At 42.7% G+C, this 26,145-nt stretch overlaps 1 protein-coding gene across 1 annotated transcript in view; it reads right to left on the reverse strand.

Moving 5' to 3' along the window:
• Nucleotides 1–19,400, reverse strand: part of LOC126150528 (cilia- and flagella-associated protein 57-like) — a 329,352-nt gene extending 309,952 nt beyond the window's left edge. The window contains exon 1 of the mRNA XM_049915882.1: nt 19,195–19,400. Within this exon, the coding sequence (XP_049771839.1) occupies nt 19,195–19,400 (206 nt within the window). The remainder of the gene's footprint in view (nt 1–19,194) is intronic.
• Between the last annotated feature and the right edge of the window lie 6,745 nt (nt 19,401–26,145).

Consider the following 26,145-nt stretch of genomic DNA (forward strand, 5'->3'; position numbering starts at 1 on the left):
TTGTGTCTTTTAATAAAAAGATTGGGCTTAATTTCACCTACCACACAGGGATTTTTCAGGCAGTTTCCCACTTTTACTAGAAAGTTCCCAACGGCAGGGATTACTGTAGATGCAGTCACATTAGGAGCAGAGGAAGTACTTTTACATCCATCTAGGTTACACATTTTTCTGTTTTCCTAAGAAAGAATCATAATGAGATGAGATCAAATATTCGAGGTGAAAACTTCTGCCAGCCGCAATGGCCGTGCGGTTCTGGGCGCTACAGTCTGGAACCGCGGGACTGCTACGGTCGCAGGTTCGAATCCTGCCTCGGGCATGGATGTGTGTGGTGTCCTTAGGTTAGTTAGGTTTAAGTAGTTCTAAGTTCTAGGGGACTGATGACCTAAGACGTTAAGTCCCATAGTGCTCAGAGCCATTTGAACCATTTGGAAACTTCTGCATACAATTATTTCTCTCCATCTACCAATTTTTTGATACTTGGCTAGTTTCTTTTTCTCTCACCAAAGAGTTTTTGATAGGAAATTCATCATCATACTAATGCCACACCAAAGGATAGAAATTTAATGTTTCTTCTAGCAGCCCACATGAATTTTGTGTGGATAAATACCTATACATTTGCCCAGTCATATCACCATTCATAATTAATGACTACTGAAGACGTTGGTGCTAAGTGTGGCTACACATCCTAAATGTAACAAAAAACATAATAAATCTACTGAAAATCTACTCCATGAGCAACAGCACCTGCTAGTGTTGGGCAGATGTTTCATCATACATCAGCATCGTTGTCTGTTATAGAGAATGTAAAAAGAAGTACTAATAATGCTGTTAAAAGTCAAAATCTTACTTATTTGGGAAACGCAATTCAATTACCAATCAAATCTAATGTAACAGACATTGCTATAAAAATATTATCACAAATTTTTGAGGCTTTGACATTTATATTATGGATTTTCAAATGTTCAAATGTGTGTAAAATCTTATGGGACTTAACTGCTAAGGTTATCAGTCCCTAAGCTTACACACTACTTAACCTAAATTATGATAGGGACAAACACACACACTCATGGCCGAGGGAGGACTCGAACCTCCGCCGGGACCAGCCGCACAGTCCATGACTGCAGCGCCTGAGACCGCTCGGCTAATCCCGGGTGGCTATTATGGATCTGAGATCTGGGACGACCTAGTTTAGGTCGAAAAATATTCTTATGAACTCACTGACTATTCCCACACATGCTCCATTAAAAATTACCAACGTCCTTGGGCCTGTTCGGGTGGAGTTTAGTTTCTTATAGGCTGATAGATGGTATATCTGTTCATTAGAAATCTATTACCAATGAATAGCTTTTTTACTCAATTATGAATCCAGACTGCATTTCTAATACTGTAAGTTTTTACTCAGACTTAAAACATTACAACATTAATTACAAAATTTTAAGTTGTCAGATTGCTTTACCAAATTCCTGAATACAAAGACTGAAGTTGAAGTTGAAATAAATTCTTATGTTGAAAAAATAGCTGTTACCATATTGGAATGACAAAATTTGGTTTCTGACATTCTGTACATACTGAAGCTATATTTTCTTTCTGTGACATAACGAAGGCTGAAAATCTAACACATTTGTAATGATACAGCGTAGTAGTTGTTAATATTACTATAACTGATATTATGTGTACTAAATTATTTCATATGACTATATACAAATTCATTTTTGTAATAAGCAAAGAAATGATGGTATCCACTCCATGAGAATAAAAATAAGAATATTAGAAATTAATTTCTGTTTTTATATTTCATTCCAAGAGAATATGATCTATGCAAAAATAATAATAACCAGTGAATAATCAAGCAAAAATAATCATAATAATAAATAATCATAATAATAAATAAATGCTAAAATATCATCTATGGAAACCACTATGAGTTTTCTTGTGACTTGTGATGGAAACTGTGTTGACATATGTTAACCTGGTTTGACAAACTTACTTTATTAGAAAGCAGTAGCCTTCCCATAAAACGTGGTATTGATGCAGAACCTACTGGAAGTACTGAAGACAATGAATTCATCACAACACGTGAAAATTGGTGCATATTGTGCCTCAGACCAGAAGTTCCTGTAGTCAGCTATTTGTGCAAGACTTCTTCAATATAACTGCGTGACTGATTTTTCCTCTATTAATTGCATTAGTCACTTATATAATTTAATTTCATTGTATTTTTTGGATTTCATGCCCACTGATTCCTTACATTTCATTTCAGGCTTGTATGTTCACGTCCTAATAGACTTTTCTCCATGACCACCCTCTGCCACAGTGCGTAGTGGTAAGTGAGTGTGACGAGCAAAAATCCGCGAAATATGGAGCAATAAATACCCTTAGGAAAATCTGTACACTCTGTGTCTTACGAAATTTACTGTGCAGGTGCGAATTTATTATTTCATTTTTTTTATTAATTGGAACACTGGAGGACGTACCGGATAATATCAGTTTAATGGGAGGTGTTTGATTAATTTTGCCAAGCGATTATCGCCAAAGGCTCCTAGATATTCCGAAATCGACACCAGCAGAGGAAACAAACGCCTGCAGAAAGAAGTCTTTCATATGGTAGCAAATAAAGGTACTCAGATTAACAACGTATATGAGAAACCAAGCATCAGGAGACGTAAGAGCGCAAGGATTTGGGCGAAACCTATTATAGGAGAAGGCACATAACCAGCAGACGCAAATTCCGGCCATTTCAGAATCACACATGATTTTTGTAATAATGTTATAATCCATATATAACGGGTATCGCCAACAATTACACCAATTCAGACTGGTTATGGGCGCTGAAAAGCGAAATTGTCAACGAAATCAACAAGACAGTCCAAGAGCTCATCCTGAGACCAGAAACATCTTCCATCTCAATCGATTCAGTGACTGATGATAATGCCAGTGTACATTTTCCAAGTGAATTTTTTAGTTCGTTGAATATACCTGGAGTGCTGTTGCAATGCCTCAAATTGAAGGTTGGCTCGCGAGTCAGTTTACTGTGCGATCTAAATTCGCCAAAACTATGTACTGACACAAGACTCTGCATCACGCAGCTCCACAGTAACATCATCGGAGCGAGTATGATGACTGCTAAACAAAATAGTCAGATGGTTTTTATACCACAAATACCCTATTGTCATGTGGGTTGGCCTTCAACTTAAGACAACTGCAGTTCCCATTTAAATTATCATACTGCATGACCATCAACAAGGCTTAGGAGCAAACATTCAAATACTGTGGCATTAACTTAATGGAATCATGTTTCTCTGACGGAGTACTGTACGTAGCGTGCTCACATTTCTTCGTTTGCTGTCGGTCAAGGAAACTTCAAATATGGTTTACAAGCAAGCACAAGGCTATTACAAATGATTGAAGCGATTTCATAAATTCACTGTAGCTCCATTCATTGACATATGGTCACGACACACTACAGATACGTAGAAAAACTCATAAAGTTTTGTTCGGCTGAAGCCGCACTTCAGGTTTCTGCCGTCAGAGCGCTCGAGAGCGCAGTGAGACAAAATGGTGACAGGAGCCGAGAAAGCGTACGTCGTGCTTGAAATGCACTCACATCAGTCAGTCATAACAGTGCAACGACACTTCAGGACGAAGTTCAACAAAGATCTACCAACTGCTAACTCCATTCGGCGATGGTATGCGCAGTTTAAAGCTTCTGGATGCCTCTGTAATGCGAAATCAACGGGTCGGCCTGCAGTGAGCGAAGAAACGGTTGAACGTGTGCGGGCAAGTTTCAAGCGTAGCCCGCGGAAAATTGGCTCATTCCACAACTGGAGACCGACAGCGCCGACTTCATCTTTCAACAGGATGGTGCTCCACCGCACTTCCATCATGATGTTCGGCATTTCTTAAACAGGAGATTGGAAAACCGATGGATCGGTCGTGGTGGGGATCATGATCAGCAATTCATGTCGTGGCCTCCACACTCTCCCGACTTAACCCCATGCGATTTCTTTCTGTGGGGTTATGTGAAAGATTCAGTGTTTAAACCTCCTCTACCAAGAAACGTGCCAGAACTGCGAGCTCGCATCAACGATGCTTTCGAACTCATTGATGGGGACATGCTGTGCCGAGTGAGGAAGGAACTTGATTATGGGCTTGATGTCTACCAAATCACTAAAGGGGCACATATCGAACATTTGTGAATGCCTAAAAAAACTTTTTGAGTTTTTGTATGTGTGTGCAAAGCATTGTGAAAATATCTCAAATAATAAAGTTATTGTAGAGCTGTGAAATCGCTTCAATCATTTGTAATAACCCTGTATTGAGAAAACAAGATTTTATGCTTATGTAAACACAAAGAAAAATAAATGCCTAATGAAATTAAGTAACTTCCCTTCCTTTCCAGCTTCATTTAAATTATGTTAAGACAATATTACTAAACTAGTATCGGCCCCGTGGTGCTACCCGGAATTAAAAACGCGTAACGTAATGTTAATGCCAATACGGGTGAAACAGGGTGAAGATTGTATAAGCGATTATACTCACTAATACTGCAAAGTTCGAAAGCCATAGAGTACTAAGTGTTCCACATTGCGCATTGTACTGAGATATCTGCCAACAACGATTACCCACTTCCAGCCACAACAGTATGGATGAGAAACGTTGACGACCCTGTCACCATAACATTTCATCGTGAATATATGGTAACATTCGTAAGTCATATATTATTTATTTTTCCCTATGAGTATTTCTTGTTCGATATTTCAGACATTTTTACGCACCACACTCACTCATTGCCACGCACCGTGCCAAACTACCCCACCAACAGGATTATTGCATTCGTAGTACCCTTAATGAGATATACACCTGATTGCATCTCATGTCTAGAATGGTACTTGTTACGGTGTAAAGTCAGCGCCAACACGTCAGAGAAGAGACGGCTTGAGAAGAGGTCAGCCAATCGCACGCTGACTGGCCTCCCTCCAGGACGACAACGCGACAACAGTGGCCCCTAGGTAAAGAGGACGTAAGCGCCGCGGCCATATGGTGGCAGCCCACTTCGATAGCAACTTTAACGTTCGCCACCTCATTAGCCGACGCATCGTAGCCTCTATCATTAGCAATCGCTATGTAGCAGAGACCTGTATATGTCTATTCTGAAGAAGACAATATTTTGTATGTCGCCCTTTGCGACACGTAAGGCATTTCGTAGCCGTTATGGTATGCATTTTGAATCCATTTTTACTGGATTTTTTTCTTGTTTCAGCCCGCACTTTTGCCTTTCAAGTTTGGCGGTAGCGTTCTGGCTCACTTTGCACATCTTGATGGTTTGAAGAACGCTGTTGACACCCTGAGATACGGATATTTTGTGTAGGAATGAGGTACCTTCCAAAGGTATAGCTGGTCAAAGATTATGGTTTAACATACCATCGACAACGAGATCATTAGAATCGGAGCATGATCTTGGAAAGAACACTGCAGTGTCTTTTTCAAAGCAACAATCCTGGGATTTACGTTAGAAGATTTAAGGAAACCATGAAGTAGTATACCTGTGGGTACTATGGGCCACTCTGCCCTTAAATGATCTTGAAAAGTGCATGTGTTGGTGAAAATTGCCTACACGCAATCTGGATGATATGTGTTGAAGGCCATTGTTGATGTCATTGCTCCTGGCATGTAGGCAACATGCACTGATTCTCCAGGTCATTTAAATGCAAAGCGGCACAGTCTCCCTTAGATATATTAGTCATGGAAAACATATATCTGGATTAGAACCATAGTCTCCTGCATGTGAGAGCTGTACCTCACCATTGAGCCACCTGGCTCGGTTTTGGTAGTCGAGACTTTCTCTTCATTTATTGTGTGGTAATCAATTTGAAACTGCTCTGTTTGACAAATGATGGTGAAGATATCCACCGGATAGTCTGGTAAATGGTGTCTACTTCCAAGTCGTTTCAGTCTCTGCGCAACTTCGTTTCTGGTGAAATAGGATCAGTAGCTTCTATCAGTTAAAGGTTTTGCATACTACTGTTTTGCTCATACAGGATTCTGACAGAATCTGCCATATATATTTTTTTTGACGTTGCTCGATTAATGAAATACGCTTCAGCTGCATTCCGACAAACTTGAAAATTCTAAACTTAGTTGCCCTACACTCAATTAATAAATGAAAGGTTGTAAGACTGAAAGTTGTATACACCCTGTGGAATGTGTATGTGTGTGGGGCGAGGAGGGGGGGGGGGAGGGGAGGACGTGGGAGACGGGTGAGGTGAGGGAAGGCGGCAATTTATTACAGCCTTCTGCTCCTTTCGTGTTCATATTACGGGACATCTCTTGAAATAATGAACAGAGGGAAGCGTTCACCATGACGCACTTTGGGTTCCACATAAATGTACCAGTTGTCCACGTTACGTTTCCACGTTGTCTCATCTCCAACCACTGAATCCATATCACCACAATCCAATTTACACGGCAGTCCATTATTTACATGTGCCCCTGCCCAGGGGTGCAAGAGGTACACCGCACCTATGCACCAGTTTCAGTAGGGCGCCGAAAGTGCAACGCACCGTTCATAACTAGTTCTATTATTAATTCGCACTCAGTGCTATATTATTAATTTTATTTTACGTGTCCGTATGGACAATAGATCTTTATATGAGCTGGAGTCTTCTAGACTGCAGATTCCTCGACTTGCGCAATAGGGTGGTGGGGTTTCGGGTTCCGCTGGATAGGTCAGGAGTCCACTACACGCAGCAAGCGGCTACACGGGTAGCAGGGGTTGTGTGGCGTGGACAGGGCGGTTTTTTAGGTTAGTTGGCCTCTGGCAAGTACAGAAAGGGCAACAGCCTCAAAGGGTGCGGGGCAAAGTCAGGACATGCGGGGACCAAGCAGCAATCGGTATTGTAATTGTAAACTGTCGAAGCTGCATTGGTAAAGTACCGAAACTTCAAGCGCTGATAGAAAGCACCGAAGCTGAAATCGTTATAGCTACAGAAATCTGGCTGAAGCCAGAGGTAAATTCTGCCCAAATTTTTACAAAGGCACAGACGGTGTTTAGAAAGGATAGATTGCATGCAACCGGTGGTGGCGTGTTTGTCGCTGTTAGTAGTAGTTTATCCTGTAGTGAAGTAGAAGTGGATAGTTCCTGTGAATTATTATGGGTGGAGGTTACACTCAACAACCGAGCTAGGTTAATAGTTGGCTCCTTTTACCGACATCCCGACTCAGCAGCATTAGTGGCAGAACAACTGAGAGAAAATTTGGAATACATTTCACATAAAATTTCTCAGTATGTTATAGTCTTAGGTGAAAATTTCAATTTACCAGATATAGACTGGGACACTCAGATGTTTAGCACGGGTGGTAGGGACAGAGCATCGAGTGACATTATACTGAGTGCATTATCCGAAAATTACCTCGAGCAATTAAACAGAGAACCGACTCGTGGAGATAACATCTTGGACCTACTGATAACAAACAGACGCGAACTTTTCGACTCTGTAAGTGCAGAACAGGGAATCAGTGATCATAAGGACGGAGAGACGCCTACAGACGTTAAAATAACCTCTGGCGTGCCACAGGGGAGTGTTATGGGACCATTGCTTTTCACAATATATATATAAATGACCTAGTAGATAGTGTCGGAAGTTCCATGTGGCTTTTCGCGGATGATGCTGTAGTATACAGAGAAGTTGCAGCATTAGAAAATTGTAGCGAAATGCAGGAAGATCTGCAGCGGATAGGCACTTGGTGCAGGGAGTGGCAACTGACCCTTAACATAGATAAATGTAATGTATTGCGAATACATAGAAAGAAGGATCCTTTCTTGTATGATTATATGATAGCAGAACAAACACTGGTAGCAGTTACTTCTGTAAAATACCTGGGAGTATGCGTGCGGAACGATTTGAAGTGGAATGATCATATAAAATTAATTGTTGGTAATGCGGGTACCAGGTTGAGATTCATTGGGAGAGTCCTTAGAAAATGTAGTCCATCAACAAAGGAGGTGGCTTACAAAACACTCGATCGACTTATACTTGAGTATTGCTCATCAGTATGGGATCCGTACCAGATCGGGTTGACGGAGGAGATAGAGAAGATCCAAAGAAGAGCGGCGCGTTTCGTCACAGGGTTATTTGGTAACCGTGATAGCGTTACGGAGATGTTTAGCAAACTCAAGTGGCAAAAAAAAGTTTAAATGTGTGTGAAATCTTATGGGACTTAACTGCTAAGGTCATCAGTCCCTAAGCTTACACACTACTTAACCTAAATTATCGTAGGGACAAACACACACACCCATGCCCGAGGGAGGACTCGAACCTCCGCCGGGACCAGCCGCACAGTCCATGACTGTAGCGCCTGAGACCGCTCGGCTAATCCCGCGCGGCTCTCAAGTGGCAGACACTGCAAGAGAGGCGCTCTGCATCGCGGTGTAGCTTACTCGCCAGGTTTCGAGAGGGTGCGTTTCTGGATGAGGTATCGAATATATTGCTTCCCCCTACTTATACCTCCCGAGGAGATCACGAATGTAAAATTAGAGAGATTCGAGCGCGGACGGTGGCTTTCAGACAGTCGTTCTTCCCGCGAACCACACGCGACTGGAACAGAAAAGGGAGGTAATGACAGTGGCACGTAAAGTGCCCTCCGCCACACACCGTTGGGTGGCTTGCGGAGTATAAATGTAGATGTAGACCCTTGGTCCTCATATGTTTAACTGGGCCCTCCTTTGAGTTTAATTGGAGTTAGCGGCATTGTCAGGAATTTGGCCATTACTGAAATACAGAAAGTAGGTTTTCTGTAAATATGTGGGCTGTTCCATAAAGAATGATAATAATTTTTTCACAGTCATAATTTTCCGCGCTAGAAGTTAATCTTATGATATTATATTAGCTTGATGTATAACAAATACGCTTTACTAGTTTTATTGGTTGGACTCGTGGTTCCCGTCTGCGAAAATCGGGCAAGCCGTGAAAACTTCAGTACCGCATACTACAACAATATCTCACGCATTGAACAATTAGTGGCTTTGAAATTCACCTTTCGCCTCAGCGAATCTTCGGCTGGGGCCCATGCAATGTTACTGGAGTGTATGGAGAGTATGTTCTTCCCCACAGCACACTTCGAAGATGGGTTTAATTGTTTAAAAAGGGGAGAGACATTCTACTTCAAAGGCGGATGGAATATGAGCTTCAGTGAATGATCTTCCGGAAGAAAACATCAACACCACAGCTGTCACTGTGAGAGAAGATTGACGAATAATCTCATCAACACTTTCAGAAATACTGAAAATTTCATTGGATACCATCCACAAGTTAATGAGATAAAATTTACACATGAGACGTGTTTGTGCATATGGGTTTCAAGACTTCTGATTCCCGAAAGAGAAATAGCATTCGCATGCAGGTCTGTATGCAGTTTAAGTTGATGTTAGAGGAAGACCCGGAGGTTCTTTCAAAGGTACTCACTGTTGATGAAACTTGGTTACTTTATTCTGATCGCGAGAGCAAACACTAAATCTCAGTGTGGTAATCTCCTTAATCACCAACTCTCAAAAAAGCAAAATGGTTGCTTCTGCTGGGGAAGTTATGGTCATCTTATTTTCATATTTATGCCTCGTTTTATCAGTCTTTTGTATCTGTACACGCACCAGTAACTGGGCAGTACCACAGGGCTGCATTAGTGTTAATTGCATTTCTCAGCCTCCCGATAGTCCGAATTTAGCTTATTTAGTTTCCTACTAAATAACATGAAGAAACACCTTTGTGGGAAGCATTTCTCATTATCAGAAGCATTAGTGGAGGCTGCGGAGCCGATTCTCAAGGACCTTTCAAAAAATGGTTTCCAACATGTCTCTGCAGACTGAAAGGAACTCTAGGACAAGTGCACTGCATGCAGAGGAGACAATTTTGTAGAAAAACTATCAAAATTATGAGTACCAGTAGAGATATACTGTACAAAAATTATCTTTTTTACTGAACAGCCCTCGTGTTTTTGACATCTTTAAAAGTGAATGACTAAACATTTGGGCGCTGTACATGCAATAAGAAATGGAGATTCTACAAAATATATGAACCCTATACCAATATTAATACTCTAATAAATTATATATAAATATTTCATATGTGGGACCAAGGTAGTGTATTTCATAATGTTTACCACTTTGTAGGTTTTCTGAATACCCAAAGGATAGAATTACACTGTATTAATTTTCAATGCCAAAGTAATAGTGTGTCAGACATTGGCTTGAACTGAGGAATAAAACTGCTGGTTTTCGTGTAGCCGATTTGCAGTGCATGTGACTGTTAAAATCCGTACTAGTAAGACTAACTTATTACCCATACCTTATCCGTATCCCCATTTCTGGTCGACGAAGCGCCAGATTCTGCAATACAGCGTACAACCATTTCCTCACAACACCATGTTCTAATTAAATAGCTAATTATTGGAGTATCAGACGTATATATTACGTCGCTTTATGATTTTTCGGAAATCCGCAATATACGGGTTCGCCTTTGGGTCAGAGTATGTCTGGCATACACAAGTAACAAGTACATAGTTTGTCGGGATCTACAACTCCTTTGACAGCCGTGAGTTCCGTAGGCAATTGTTTTGCAAACATCTTTGTATTTCCATTGGTCTACTGTGAGTATTTTCTACATTAAGGAACGGTAGCTAATGTCTTGAAATTACATGTACAATTTGCAGTAGATTCGAAATGCTAGAGACTGGGGAGAGGACCATCTAAGTCATTAACAGTGACTGCACTTTGTCTCTTACGGTTGTTCCCTTTTCCTGGTTGCCTTTAATTTTTTACTCTAATACAGAGTATATAAGAGCGTTTTGCCTTCTGAAGAAGTTGCTACATTCTGACGCACGTAAGGCGAATTAGGTTTTCTTCATTGTTCCTGACGTAATGAATAATTTTTACAGGGTTTTAGGCGCAATTGATTTGGCACACATCTGACGCTCTGGACAGCATCTGGATAGGATTTTGATGCAGAAAACGGCCTGTCCATACCGAAACAGTTTCCTGATTGTGGGAAATCACGAGGTTTCCACTTCACAGTATCACAGTTAACAATGGACCGGGTGATAGGTTATTCCGGTGAAATGTAAAGCCGAAGTGGATGGTACACTGTCATACATTTCAACTTCCGCATGTGTGTATGATGGTGACGCACTCTGCCCTTATTTACAAAGTAGTGGCATGCAAAGCGCCTACAGCACAGTGTTTGGAGACTTATGAACACATCATGTATAATCTTGCACATCCTTACCCTGACAGACAGAAGAGCTTTATATTAGCTTAATATTTCATTTCCGGATAGAAGACGGCCGGGGGAGGGGGGTGCAGAGAGGGGGGGATTACTTGATTGACTAGTTGTATTTTATATTTTTGTGGCCTCACAACTTCAATTTAAAGGTGACGACCAAAAAATGTGATTTTATTTATATTTATTTATGACAAAACTGTTTCGGCTTATGAAGTCATCGTCAGGTGACTAATGATAAGCACCCTCGAAAACACCAGTGCACGTAGAGGCTAAATACTGAAAACTGAAGAAATCCCTCACGGAGATTTTAGTCTTACATATTAGTACTCTTCAATTTTGCATCGCCTTTTAATCTTCATTTTTCTTTATTTATTCTGAATTATTAGATAATTTGAAATTTATTTGTGCTGAGAATACATCTCAGCCACTAATTCGTGACTCTATATCACTATATCTGTATATACTTTGAACCTATTAGAATAAAATTCAGTAACCGTTGGGCCTGAGCAGAACATCTCTACTGAGTCTCTTTTAACCTTGCAATATAAAGTAACTCAACGTTAATAACCGAACCGAGGAATCTTCAGGAATTCAAATATTTTTTGGCAGTTCTACATTAAATTATTCCATTTACAGCAAAGTAAAAAATAAATGTTGAGTAGTATACTCGCAATTATTCTACAAGCTCCAAAAACAATTGTAACGAAAAAAATGTCATTTCTGTGTTATTGGGAGTAAAAAAGAAACCTGTGTTCCGTCAAAAGAATACAGATGCAGACTGAGAAGTACCCGCCCAGTTAGACGTGCATGTTGAGGTTCTGCTTTCGGGATGGCGAGGTACGCCGGCCCCTGGTTGAATCCGCCCGGTGTGTTAGCGACGGGGTCGCTGTGATGACCAGCGTGGACGCGGGTTTTAGGCTGTTTCCCACATCCCACTAGGTGAATACCAGACTGTTACTCAAATCACGCTTCAATTACACGATTTAAAAACATTCATAAAATGTTCTCTCACTTTCACACGAATAATACTACATATATTCCGTCCTGGGGGGTAATGGGGTGGCGAGAGGAAGGACATCTGGCTACCCCTTCAATTAACCGTGCCAAATCCGTTAACAACCTTGCCGAGCCTGCACTGATGCTCCACAAAAGCACAAGAATAAGAAACAGAAGGAGAAGATATCTCAGACAGAGAAATGAGATCATGTATACGACATTATATGTTTAAAAACTATGTTTTTTTTGTGGTTTTAGGGCGCAAAACTTCAATGGTCATTAGCGCCCAGACTACGTTAGGAATGCACCGCCAGGCACAAGTTTAAAACAGCAACTAAAAGGGAAAACACGATAAAAGACAGACTGACAGGCATAGGATTAAAAAAAAAAAGAAACAGCATAATCAAAGGTCCTTAGAGAGGTTGGTCAAGTTGATAAAATGAAGATCGCGAGCAGCTGCTCGTGGGTCATCTGCTAAAATGGCATATAGACTACAGGGCAGGCCAAGATCAAGACGCAGTGTGTTAAAATCCGGGCAGGACGTTAAAATGTGGCGGACCGTCAGCAATTGCCCACATGGGCAGAACGGCGCCGGCGCAGCCGTCAGCAGATGGCGATGGCTGAACTGGCAGTGTCCAATTCGTAACCGGGCCAAAACGACCTCCTCCCGCCGAGAAGGGTGTGAGGAGGACGTCCAAGCTGCGGGAAGAGGTTTCAAGGCCCGAAGCTTGTTGTCCGTAAATGCAGCCCAATCGGCATGCCACAGCGATAAAATGCGCCGACAAATGACCCTGCTACAATCTGATGAAGGGACACAACAAGAAGCTGTCCGAGGCTGGAGGACCGCAGCCTTGGCCGTGGCATCTGCAGCTTCGTTCCCAGGGATACCGACATGGCCAGGAACCCACATAAAGCTAACCAGACAACCGTCGTCCACCAGCTGCTGAAGAGAGCGTTGGATCCGGTGCACGAATGGGTGAACCGGATACGGATCACTGAGGCTCTGGATGGCGCTCAGGGAATAGGAGCAGATGACATAAGCAGAATGTCGGTGGCGGCAGATGTAAAGAACAGCCTGGTAGAGGGCAAAGAGCTCAGCTGTGAAGACCGAACAATGGCCATGGAGCCGGTATTTGAAACTTTGTGTACCGACAATAAAAGAACACCTGACCCCGTCATTGGCCTTAGAGCCATTTGTATAAATGAAGGTCATATTAATGAACTTCGAACGAAGTTCGACAAAACGGGAGTGGTATACCGAACCGGGGGTAACCTCCTTTGTGAGCGAGCTGAGGTCTAGGTGAATGCGAACCTGAGCCTGGAGCCAAGGTCGCGTGTGGCTCTTACCCACTCTAAAGGTTGCAGGGAGTGAAAAATCAAGGTGTTGAAGGAGGCGACGTAAGCGAAATCCAGGGGGTAGCAGGGCAGAGACATACAACCCGTATTGACGGTCGAGAGAGTTGTCAAAAAGGAACGATAAGACGGGTGGTCGGGCATTGACAGTAGCCGACAGGCATACCGACAAAGCAGTATATCGCGCCGGTAGGTGAGTGGCAATTCACCGGCTTCAGCATGAAGACTCTCGACGGGACTGGTATAAAACGCTCCGATCGCAAGACGTAAACCCCGATGTTGTATGGAGTTGAGACGGCGTAAGATGGACGGCCGTGCAGAGGAGTATACGAAGCTCCCATAATCCAGCTTGGAGCGGACGATCGACCGATATAGACGAAGTAGGACGGTTCGATCCGCTCCCCACGACATACCACTGAGAACACGGAGGACATTTAGAGAACGGGTACAACGGGCAGCCAAATATGACACATGTGGAGACCAGCTAAGTTTCCTGTCAAATGTAAGACCTAAAAATTTTGTTGTCTCCACGAATGGGAGAGCAACGGGACCGAGTCGTAAGGACGGTGAAAGAAACTCTTTGTAACGCCAGAAGTTAATACAGACCGTCTTCTCGGCAGAAAAACGGAAGCCATTGGCGACACTCCAAGAGTAAAGACGGTCAAGAGAACGCTGAAGACAGCGCTCCAGGAAACATGTACGCTGCGCGCTGCAATAGATGGTAAAATCGTCCACGAAAAGGGAGCCCAATACATCAGCTGGGAGGCAATCCATTATTGGATTGATCGCTATGGCGAAGAGAGCGACGCTCAAAACTGAGCCCTGTGGCACCCCATTCTCCTGGCGAAAGGTGTCCGACAGGACAGAACCCACACGTACCCTGAACTGGCGATCCATTAAAAAGGAACGAATAAAAAGAGGGAGGCGACCGCAAAGGCCCCATGTATGCATGGTGCGGAGAATACCCGCCCTCCAACAGGTGTCGTAAGCCTTCTCCAAATCAAAGAACACAGCTGCGGTCGGGCGCTTCCGCAAGAAGTTATTCATGATGAAGGTCGACAATGTAACCAGATGGTCAACAGCAGAGCGGCGCCTACGAAATCCACATTGTTCATTGGTAAGGAGGCGTCGAGACTCGAGCAGTCAAACCAAACGAGAGTGAACCATTCGCTCCATCACTTTACAGACACAGCTGGCAAGCGAGATGGGTCGATAACTGGAAGGCAAGTGCTTGTCTTTCCCCGGCTTAGGAATCGGGACAACAATAGACTCGCGCCAGCATGCGGGAACATGTCCCTCAATCCAGATGCGATTGTAAGTACGAAGAAGGAAACCTTTACCCGCAGGAGAAAGGTTCTTCAGCATCTGAATATGAATAGAATCAGGCCCTGGAGCGGAGGACCGTGACCGGGCAAGTGCGTTTTCGAGTTCCCGCATGGTGAATGGGGCATTATAACTTTCACGATTCGAGGAGCGGAAGTTAGGTGGCCTAGCCTCCTCTGCCTGTTTTCGGGGGAGGAAGGCAGGGAGGTAATGAGCGGAGCTCGAAACCTCTGCGAAAAAGCGGCCGAAGGCATTGGAGACATCCTCAGGGGCCACAAGGACGTCATTCGCGACCTTCAAGCCAGAAACTGGTGAGTGGACATTAGTGCCAGATAGCCGGCGTAGGCTACGCCAGACAACAGAAGAAGGAGTAAAACTGTTGAAGGTGCTTGTGAAAGCAGCCCAGCTGGCTTTCTTGCTTTCTTTAATAATACGACGATACTGTGCACGTAATCGTTTATAATTGATACAATTCGCCACTGTAGGGTGGCGTTTAAAGGTGCATAAAGAACGTCGACGAGCACGTAAAGCGTCTCTACATGCTGCGGTCCACCAGGGGACCGGTACGCGACGTGGAGAAGTAGTAGGGTGAGGGATGGAATATTCAGCAGCAGTGAGAATGACTTCCGTGAGGTGTGCGACCTGACGATCGCAGCTTGTGAAGGTTTCATCCTGAAAGGTCGCCTTGGAAGAGAAGAGCCCCCAGTCTGCTTTCGAGATGTTCCAACTAGATCAGCACGGAGATGGGGTATGCTGCAGGAGATGGATAACACACGGGAAGTGGTCGCTCGAATATGTATCAGAAAGTGCATACCACTCAAACCGGCGTGCAAGTTGGGTAGTACATATAGAGAGGTATAAATGGGAATAGGTGTGAGATGTGTCCGAAAGAAAAGTAGGGGCGCCAGTATTGAGGCAGACAAGATTGAGCTGGATGAAAAGGTCTGCTAACAGGGAGCCCCTCGGGCAGGATGCTGGAGAGCCCCAAAGGGGATGGTGGCCATTGAAGTCTCCAGTTAACAAAAATGGTGCAGGTGGCTGAGCAATAAGTTGCATCATGTCTGCCCTGGTAACGGCAGACGACGATGGAGTGTAAACGGTACAAATGGAAAATGTGAAAGTGGGGAGAGTAATTCGGATGGCAACTGCCTGCAGGCCGGTGTGCAACGTGATGGGATCGTAGTAAATATCATCCCGGACCAGCAACATAACCCCTCCATGGGCCGGAATACCTACCACAGGGGGTAGGTCAAAACGCACAGAGGTGCAGTGTGCCAAGGCAATTTGATCGCATGGGCGTAGCTTCGTTTCCTGGAGGGCTACGACGAGCGGACGGTGCAAGCGGAGCAGCAACTTCAATTCCTCTCGGTTGGAGCGAATGCTGCGAATATTCCAGTGAATAAGTGCCATCGTAAGAAGAAAAGGAAGATGAAAGAAGGGGTCACCTCGAAGGCCGATGAGGGCCTGGCTTCGAGCGAGCATTGCCGCCGCTATCAGTAGGCGGACAGTCATCATCCATTGGGTCTATAGGTTCATCGGCCATCTCGGTAAGATGGCCGGGAGGGGGAGCTTCCTCCGCTGGTGAACGGCCAGATGTTCGGCTACCAGCGGTGCGGCCAGGCGAAACGGATGACGGCCTGGGGCGGCAACCGCTGGGTGGCGCAGGAGAAGAAATGCGCCGTGGCGGAGAAGGAGAACTGTGCTTCCTATGAGCCTTCTTGGAAGGTCGTTTGGTGGAAGTACTGGTCGATGTCTGGGAGGTCGAGGTACGTAGGAAGTCTGCACGGGACGGTTCCTTCTTGAAGGCCCGTGCATCTGACTTCTGGGTCTTCGTCTTAGCAGAAGCTGATGAAGGGGCTTGTGTCTGTGGGGTGATGGGAGGAAGAGGAGACGTCGACCGCGCGATCTTAGCACTGGCCGAACGGACGACCGTGGTGTTGAAGGTCAGATCGCATGTCTGGGTTGCCACCTCCCTGGTAGTCCGAGGAGAGGCGAGGACAGTACTGAATTTGCCCGCTGGGAGCAACGTGGGCTTCCTACTAGCAAACAGCTTGCGAGCAGCCGAGGTGGACACTTTCTCCTTGACCCGAATTTCTTGGATACATCGCTCTTCCTTATAGATGGGACAGTCGCGGGAGAACGCTGCATGGTCACCCTGACAGTTCACACAACGAGGAGACGGAGGTGGACAGTCACCCTCATGGGCGTCCCTGCCACAAGTGACACATTTAGCCGCATTGGAACAAGACTGGCGAGTGTGATTAAAACGCTGACACTGGTAGCAGCGCGTAGGTTTCGGGACATAGGGGCGAACAGAAATAACCTCGTAGCCCGCTTTGATGCGCGATGGCAGCTGAACACTATCAAAGGTCAAGAAAAGCGTCCGGGTCGGTACAAGGTCATTGTTGACCGTTTTCATGACCCTATGGACAGCCGTCACGCCCTGCTCAGCGAGGAACGACTGAATCTCCTCGTCAGTCAATCCGTCGAGAGATCTAGTATAGACCACACCACGAGACGAATTCAAAGTTCGGTGAGCCTCCACCCGGACAGGGAACGTGTACAGGAGTGTGGCTCGAAGCAGTTTCTGTGCCCGAAAGGCGCTCTCAGTTTCTAGTAGCAAGGTACCATTACGCAACCTTGTACAAGACTTAACAGTACCGGCTATGGCATCTACGCCCTTCTGGATAACGAAAGGGTTGACAGAGGAAAAATCCTTTCCATCCTCAGATCGAGAAACGACGAGGAACTGTGGGGCAGGCGGTAGTACCTTTGTCACTGGTGGCTGGTCATGTTTCCGTTTGTGGGCAGAAGTCGAGAGAGAAGAAGAGAAATCCATTGCGGAGGAATCCCCCAGGATTGCCAGCGTCTCCGATGGCGCGCTCCTTCCTTATGGGGACCCTCTCAGAGGGCACTCCCGCCTTAGGTGAATGTTTACACCTCAGGTCATACCTCCCGAGAAACAGACGGAGGGACCAATCGGCATGGTCAGAAGGTATCAGCTCAGGCAATCACCCCTCCCTGGGCCTGGCCTTTACCAGGGTGTACGTGCGTGCCTTACTTGTCTACCCAGGGCGGGGAATTACGGGTTACCCCGTCACCAGCTACGCGTGCGAACGCGTGGGTCGGCCTTCAGGCGCGCACAGGAAGGAAGGAAGAAGAGGAAAAGGAAGAGAGAGAGGACAGACTGTCTCAAACGCCGAGGCGGAGACCAGAGAAGGCAAGGAGAAGAAGGCAAGGAGAAGAAGGCAAGGAGAAGAAGGCAAGGAGAAGAAGGCAAGGAGAAGAAGGCAAGGAGAAGGAAGAAGGCAAGGAGAAGAAGGCAAGGGAAAGAGTAAGGAAGACAGTGAGATGGAGAAGAACAAAGAAAGGAACCAACCAAAAGAAGGAAGAAACGAGAAGTGAAAAAACAAAAAGACCACAATTATAGGTCGTGGAACCGTCCGTCTCCGGACGCAGGCGCTAACAACCCCCGTGAGGGGATGGACTCCTTTTAGTCGCCTCTTACGACAGGCAGGAATACCGCGGGACTATTCTAACCCCCGAACCCGCATGGGGGTTAAAAACTATGTACATAATTTCTTAACTAGGTTATCAATTAGTATTTGCAAATAAACAGCAACTACACTTTGTTGTAAGGGATACATTCGAATAAATCTTCCAGTCATAAAATTAACTTATGAATTATCTTTTTCATACAATGTGCTATAGTTATTTTCACATTTACAGAACAATTTACATCAGTGGATACCAACTAAAAGACTGTAATTAAGGAGCATTGCTTTTCCACCCACTGCACGAGATATTCATTAGCAATATGTGTAGTTCTAAATACCGATATCAGCCATTTATCATTTTATGACATAAGGAATGCCGATACTAACACTTACTAATAATTACTGTAACTCATGAAAATAGTTCACAATAGCAACACCGATCCACTAGCAGAGTACTGGATTGTTCCAAGTAACTAGAAGTTGTTCTTTGTACAGGCTAAAAAAATGGTTCAAATGGCTTTGAGCTCTATGGGACTTAACTTCTGAGGTCATCAGTCCCCTAGAACTTAGAACTATTTAAACCTAACTAACCTAAGGACATCACACACATCCATGCCCGAGGCAGGATTCGAACCTGCGACCGTAGCGATCAAGCGGTTCCAGACTGTAGCGCCTAGAACCACTCGGCCACAGCGGCCGGTCCTTTTTACAGACCGCTACAAAGTAAATACAACAGTAAACATCACACGTCATACCTGTCCATGCTCACATGAATCATTGTCAAAGCTTTCTCGTTCTCTTCCAATCGAATATAGCTTTGTTCTTTCTCTTTGAAGTTATGTAGTGCGAGAACTCCTCCAACAGGATATAATACATTATTGCCCTTAATATACTGAGCATTTCCTTTTACTCCCGTCTTTAAGCCCAGAATAAGATGTGGATGAAAATGAGTAGCAGCCATGGCAGTAGTATGTCTTCCTGAAAAACTAAAACACATACAAAAATGACATTAAATATTAGTTAGGTACTAAGAATCTCAGAAATAAGATTACTCGTAGGGCGGGTTACTCTGTGTCATGGAAAAATTCTCCATGAATTTGTAGGTTTATTGTTATCTAACTGATGTAAAAACAGTGACAGATGCGGCAGATAATTTCATGGCAGGCACGAGTCTACTTCTAGCAGCGTAGTTCACAATTGTACTGTGTACTGACTAGAGCTGTAACACTTCCCCCAGAAAACGACAAATCTTTGCAATTACTATAAGCACAAACTACATTGACACTCAGACATTATGACATTGTGTACACGTACAGCAATATGTAACATTTTATATCTCTGCAGTTTGAGTCGAATGTATGACTGCTCTCAGGTGAAATATCCGCCTCAACCCCTTCCCCCGGCTATGCATATTCTGCCGCTGCTATTCCAAATCCTTTGTTGAAATTGATGTAACAAAAGTTGAAAGCCGTTTGGGAATAAGCTTCCACGTCATTCAAATGACACCTTAGTTAGGTAACTAGTTTTATGTTCCATGGATCACTTGTGCAATTAATAGTAAATAACGATGTGGAACGAGTCATTTTACACATTCATAAGTATATATGGTTACATGTGACCATTTGCAAGTGCGTTTATTTAACTTTTTTAAATGTAAAAGTGTGGTTAACTGATTCCTGTTCACCACCTTTTGTGCATTACACAAATACACATTCTTCTGTGGAATAAAAGGAGCTGTCAAGAAGTAACTTTTTCAGTTAACGATATTAATTTTGCTGCTCGTCAGACATCAAAATTCAGTTTGAAAGCAACCTGAAAAACTTTCTGATGTTAAACGAAAAATTATGATAGCGACTCAAACGACAGACTCTTCCCAATTTCTCAGGCAGATAATGTATTTGATGGACTTAAGATACAAGTTAGCGAGTTTTTCTAAATGAGAGCGATATGTCGAACAGCACCATACACGAAGGTTAGTAACCTGTCATCGTGACGTTACTATATGAAGAGTTCAGGGGAAAAACCTGATAAGTCACAATTATTATTTTTTCAGGAGACGAAATTTAAAGTTTCAAGACTCATAAAATTTTAGTTTTTCAAGTTATATTCTTCATTTTTGTTTTAGACCTTAATATATCTTTCAGAGAAAGAGTACTGCTGAAATCATACATATCTGAATAGGATTTACAATTATATGATGCATTTTTATTACGAAGGCAGGTCGTACAGAGGAAAAATATGACAAGTCCATAACATATTGCAGGTAACTACAAGATTTCAAATTCATGTTACAACAAATTATCTCGTATAATCATTTAATAATCTTCTATAAAAGGTCTTGTGCTTTTTCGATGGTGGATTACTGCAAAAGGTGATCAAAATACACTTGCACTTCACTACGGCAAAATCTTTTCAAGTTTTGAAAATCTCTGTATTTCTCAGCAGTTATTTTAAGATCATCTGCAAAAAATCAGAATCCTTTAATTTAAATAGCTATATGCCTAATACTAAAAAAAATACTTATTTCGATAAATAAAAACTTTCAAAACATATTGCTGTAAAATAATTACTATACCTTCATATTTAGCAGAGGGTAGGCTGAACTCGCCGTCTTTCGGGCTGGAATATTGCCCTTTCTTTCCACGAAGAAGTAATGAAGCTTGCTCATATGCTCCACTGTAGCTTCCTCTATACCGAATCAGTGCTGCATGGTGTCATGTGACTTCTAATTCTCTTATTGGCCTGGACTGGAAAGGGAGTTTCTTCTTGTATATTGTATTATCCAGATGCTCTGCCCAGCATTTGATTATCTCTGGTTTCTCCTTAACATCAATGATGATAAAAGGCGAAGGGTGTGTGCGTGAATTCTGAAAAACCTGACACCAGTCCCTTGGAATTTGACATTCCTGAGTTTGGTCTATCATACCAACATTTTTATCACATTCGAGGTACGAATGAACTCTTATGAGGAATGTCATCTTTACATAGTCCAATCGTTTTTCTGTATGGACCAGATGGTAAAGGAATCTGAACACAGTGGCATTCTTGTTTTGCCCTCCGCAGGAGTCGCAGAAGATCTCCAGTGTCTGAGTTCTGGATTTAGAAAATTGTGCACAAAATGATGAAGGAACGATGGAACTTCGTCTGCTCCTTTTCGGCCTGTGCACTCGGGATGCATGTAAAAATAGCCCTTCCCTGTTGCCAAAACATGAACATTGAATATAAATACAGAAAGCTGTCGTTTATCATAAACTTCATTTGTCTTTATATTTGTAAAAGGCAACTTTTTGCTATAGTTCATCGTAATTGCAACCTTTGATGGATTTTTTGACATTCCATCTTTGCCCTTTCTTCCTGTCATAGAACACTTTTTCTTTTCTGAGACGCAATTCATGGGCCAAATTTTTCTTCTTGGCTAGATACTCAACGCATGAGCCACAAGTATCAGATCGTGGATATCCAAAACTCATATAGAAATCTGAATTGAATATAGTGCGGTATGTTTCATACGACACGTTCTGATCTTGAAACTTCTCCTTGAATATGTTGTTGTGGTCTTCAGTCCTGAGACTGGTTTGATGCAGCTCTCCGTGCTACTCTATCCTGTGCAAGCTTCTTCATATCCCAGTACCTACTGCAACCTACATCCTTCTGAATCTGTTTAGTGTATTCATCTCTTGGTCTCCCTCTACGATTTTTACCCTCCACGCTGCCGTCCAATTGGTGATCCCTTGATGCCTCAGAACATGTCCTACCAACCGATCCCATCTTCTAGTCAAGTTGGGCCACAAATTTCTCTTCCCCCCAATTTTAGTCAATACCTCCTCATTAGTTATGTGATCTACCCATCTAAACTTCAGCATTCTTCTGTATCATCACATTTCAAAAGCTTATGTTCTCTTCTTGTTCAAACTATTTATCGTCCATGTTTCACTTCCATACACGGCTACACTCCATACAAATACTTTCAGAAACCACTTCCTGACACTTAAATCTATACCTGATGTTAACAAATTTCTCTTCTTCAGAAACGCTTTCCTTTCCACTGCCAGTCTACATTTTATATCCTCTCTACTTCGACCATCATCAGTTATTTTGCTCCCCAAATAGCAAAACTCCTTTACTGCTTTAAGTGTCTCATTTCCTAATCTAATTCTTTCAGCATCGCCTGATCGACTACATTCCATTATCTTCGTTTTGATTTTTTGATGTTCATCTTATATCCTCCTTTCAAGACACTTTCCATTCCGTTCAACTGCTCTTCGAGGTCCTTTGCTGTCTCTGACAGAATTACAATGTCATCGGCGAACCTCAAAGTTTTAATTTCTTCTCCATGGATTTTAATTCCTACTCCAAATTTTTCTTTCGTTTCCTTTACTGCTTGCTCAATATACAGAATGAATAACATCAGGGATAGGCAACAACCCTGTCTCACTCCCTTCCCAACCATTGCTTCCCTTTTATGTACCTCGACTCTTATAACTGCCTTCTGGATTCTGTACAAATTGTAAATAGCCTTTCGCTCCCTGTATTTTACACTTGTCAGCTTCAAAATTTGAAAGAGAGTATTCCAGTCAACATTGTTAAAAGCTTTCTCTAAGGCTATAAATGCTAGAAACGTAGGTTTGCCTTTCCTTAATCTATCTTTTTTTAATATTCAAATACTGTGGTAGGTAAATTTTTTTCTGACTTCGTCAAACTGTAGTGACCGTTGCGAACTTTAAATGATTTAATTTGCCGTCTTATTGTTGCACGTGTTTCATCTTTCAAAGCTTGGGGGCGGGATCAGTGTTTCCCTCGGCCGACTCGTAGAGGTTGGTCTCCATATTTAAGTTTCTTCAGTAAATGATCTACCTTGCCCTTCTTTATTCCATGTAACGACATAAATGTTTGCTTGCACACCACATGAACTTCTTGGACACTTCCATTAATGGTAATACGAATACTGAATTTATATGATGCATCACGAAACTTTGCTTCCTGCTCTTCTCTTCTAGGACGTCTGCACTGTACAGGAACGATTGTGGTTAAACTACTCAAATAGAGGTTTATTTCATCATGATTTTGAAAGTGGTTCATGTTATTAATAATATTCCTTTTATTTTCACCACTGATAATATCAAAACAATTGTTTTTGCACTTACTTGGTTCTCGTGTTTCACGTGACTGAATCTCTAACGCGACCATACTTCTTACTTTTCTTTGTCAGCTTCTGAGATGACACTCTATTGTTTTCTTTGCAATTAGATGAGTCACTGTCTTCTTTATTCATTTTGCACTGACAGAATACAATGCTAGATCTAACTTCCTTCACAAACAGCAAAAAGCTAACAACAATGGCCAACTTATACACAACAATGACTGTGGCAACAATGATAAAACAACGATAACATTAGTGAAAACAGACCTGCGCGGGCTGGGAATCATTAAGTCATAAAATTTTATCGTCGCATTCTCTGGACTTGTCAGGATATTCCCCTGTTTTGCGTGGACTTATAATGCTTTTCACCTGCACATCCTTTCAAGATATCAGAATATCTTTTGACTCATCAGGTTTTTGACCAGTTCTGTAAAACCAGCTAAAACTACACTGGCTGGCCTATTAAACCATTTTGGACTTATCAGGTTTTTCCCCTGGACTCTTCGTATTTAAAGGGCAACACACCATAAGTCGCTCTGTGATACAATCGAAGGATGCCTACTGCCGATAGTTTCCGAGAAAATTACCGTCGAAAATTTCGATGCGACCTCACCATTCGCCTCGCAAGGCGTCCGACCAACTATGTGGTGGTGCAGCGGCTTTTAGAATATCGGTGAGCCTTCAGATCTATTCCTGTGTTGGTTTTTTTTTCTTTTGTTGTCATGAAAGAACGTGACCTCAAATGTTTTTCTTTGACATCGTGAAATACAATACCTCCCGATCTGGAGATAATTTTGTGAGAAACCATGATTTTATGACAAACTATGCATATCAAAGCATTTTGTCGAAAGGAAAAATTGCATGTATTTCAATTGCATCGTTCCATTTGTGATTTCAGTTTGCTGTGCACTTCAATAATTGGCGAATGTAATTCCTCACCGATCAGTAAAACTATAGTTTTCCGGGTTGATAGAACGGTATGCTCCGGGGAAATTACCTTTAAAGAACACGTCGATATTCCGATTTTGGCGACAAACAAGTCATTGCATAAAGGACTTCTCCACACTCCACGAATCTACGATATACAGAAACGGCACGGTTCCTGTGTAAGTTCGCAGATCTTTGTCCAAAAACTGATCACAAGCGTGAGCTTTCCAGATTTTGTGACTGCTGCATACATATTCAGATGCCGTTCCATTTACTGGTCTCCCTCTTGTGGGACTCGACAACCAAATTTGCCACTGACTTCCTCGACACAAACTAAAAGTGTTAGTAACAATTTTCCGGAAAGTATCGATTCATAAAGGTGGAAGTCTCCAACTTCCGAGAAACTGATTCAGTATGCATGGTTTGCCGCAACATTATCTCCCGATCGCGTGGTAGTTAGCAACGTTAAGGACGTTGCTTTTCCTAATAATATTCACACTAAAAAAAATCTCACTGTTGTATATTTACCTTCGCATGTTGCTCGAGGTGCTCCGAATTTTTATGCTGTAAATGTTTTTGTGATAGATATCACTCTGGGGAATACAACATTAAGCGTAAAATTAAAAATCAAAGATAAAATTGAAATACTATGATTTACATGTTTTTCAGTTACCATTAATTATCTAAGATTATATAAGATTTGTGATGGGAAAAAATATTTGTAATGAGATTTGTCTCAATAATTCCACTGTTTTTCATGAAGTCATAAAAAATATTGGAAGTCACATTCTTCCACGACAACAAAGGAAAGGAAACCACCAGAATGGATTTTAAAAAACTCGAAATTGTTTTTCGCCACTGCACTTACCGTCATCTTTGGCTGTACTCCGCGCAAGCGGACTAATTAAGTCACGTCGAAGGTATGAGCCTCATTTATTCGGAAACTATTGAGTGTTTTCACCTAAGCCACACTTGTTTGACTGTATGAAGTTTCAACTGTGTCAGAGGGCTACCAATGGAGGGCTCTCCTTCTGAAAGTCAAACGAAAGAGTATTATTGCTGTTTCGAGGAAAAATCACATAGTGCGTTTATTGTGCTTGTATCTGCTGTGTTTTCAGGATATAACCATGTGACGTACATGAAGCATCCAATGTTTCGTCATCGATGCAAATACAATTTCGTAACGCATGGCACGATTTAATTTGTGACTTCAAAAGACGCTCAGAACCTTCTCTTAATTTCAACGTAACAAAAAGGAAGAAAGATTAGTGTTTAACGCCCTTTCGACAACGAGCACAAACTGGGATTAGCGAAGGTTGGGGAAAGAAATTGACCGTAACCTTTCAAGGGAACTATTCAAGTATTTGTCTAAAGCGATTTAGAGAAATCACGAAAACGTAAATTTGGATGGCCAGACGGAGATATGAACCGTCGTCCTCCCGAATGCGAGTCCCATGTGCTAGCTACTGCGCCTCCTCGCTCGGTTCTCAACGTTACACAATAATTATTACTTTTTTATGTTTTATGTGTATTCTACAACACTGATTTATTTGGTAAAATAGCTCCACAGACCAATGTAACTAAGCGAATACTGAACTACCAATCGGATATTAATGTTAGCTTAGCATAAATGAGGACA

The sequence above is a fragment of the Schistocerca cancellata genome, chromosome 2, assembly GCF_023864275.1.
Source record: "Schistocerca cancellata isolate TAMUIC-IGC-003103 chromosome 2, iqSchCanc2.1, whole genome shotgun sequence".
NCBI lineage: Eukaryota > Metazoa > Arthropoda > Insecta > Orthoptera > Acrididae > Schistocerca > Schistocerca cancellata.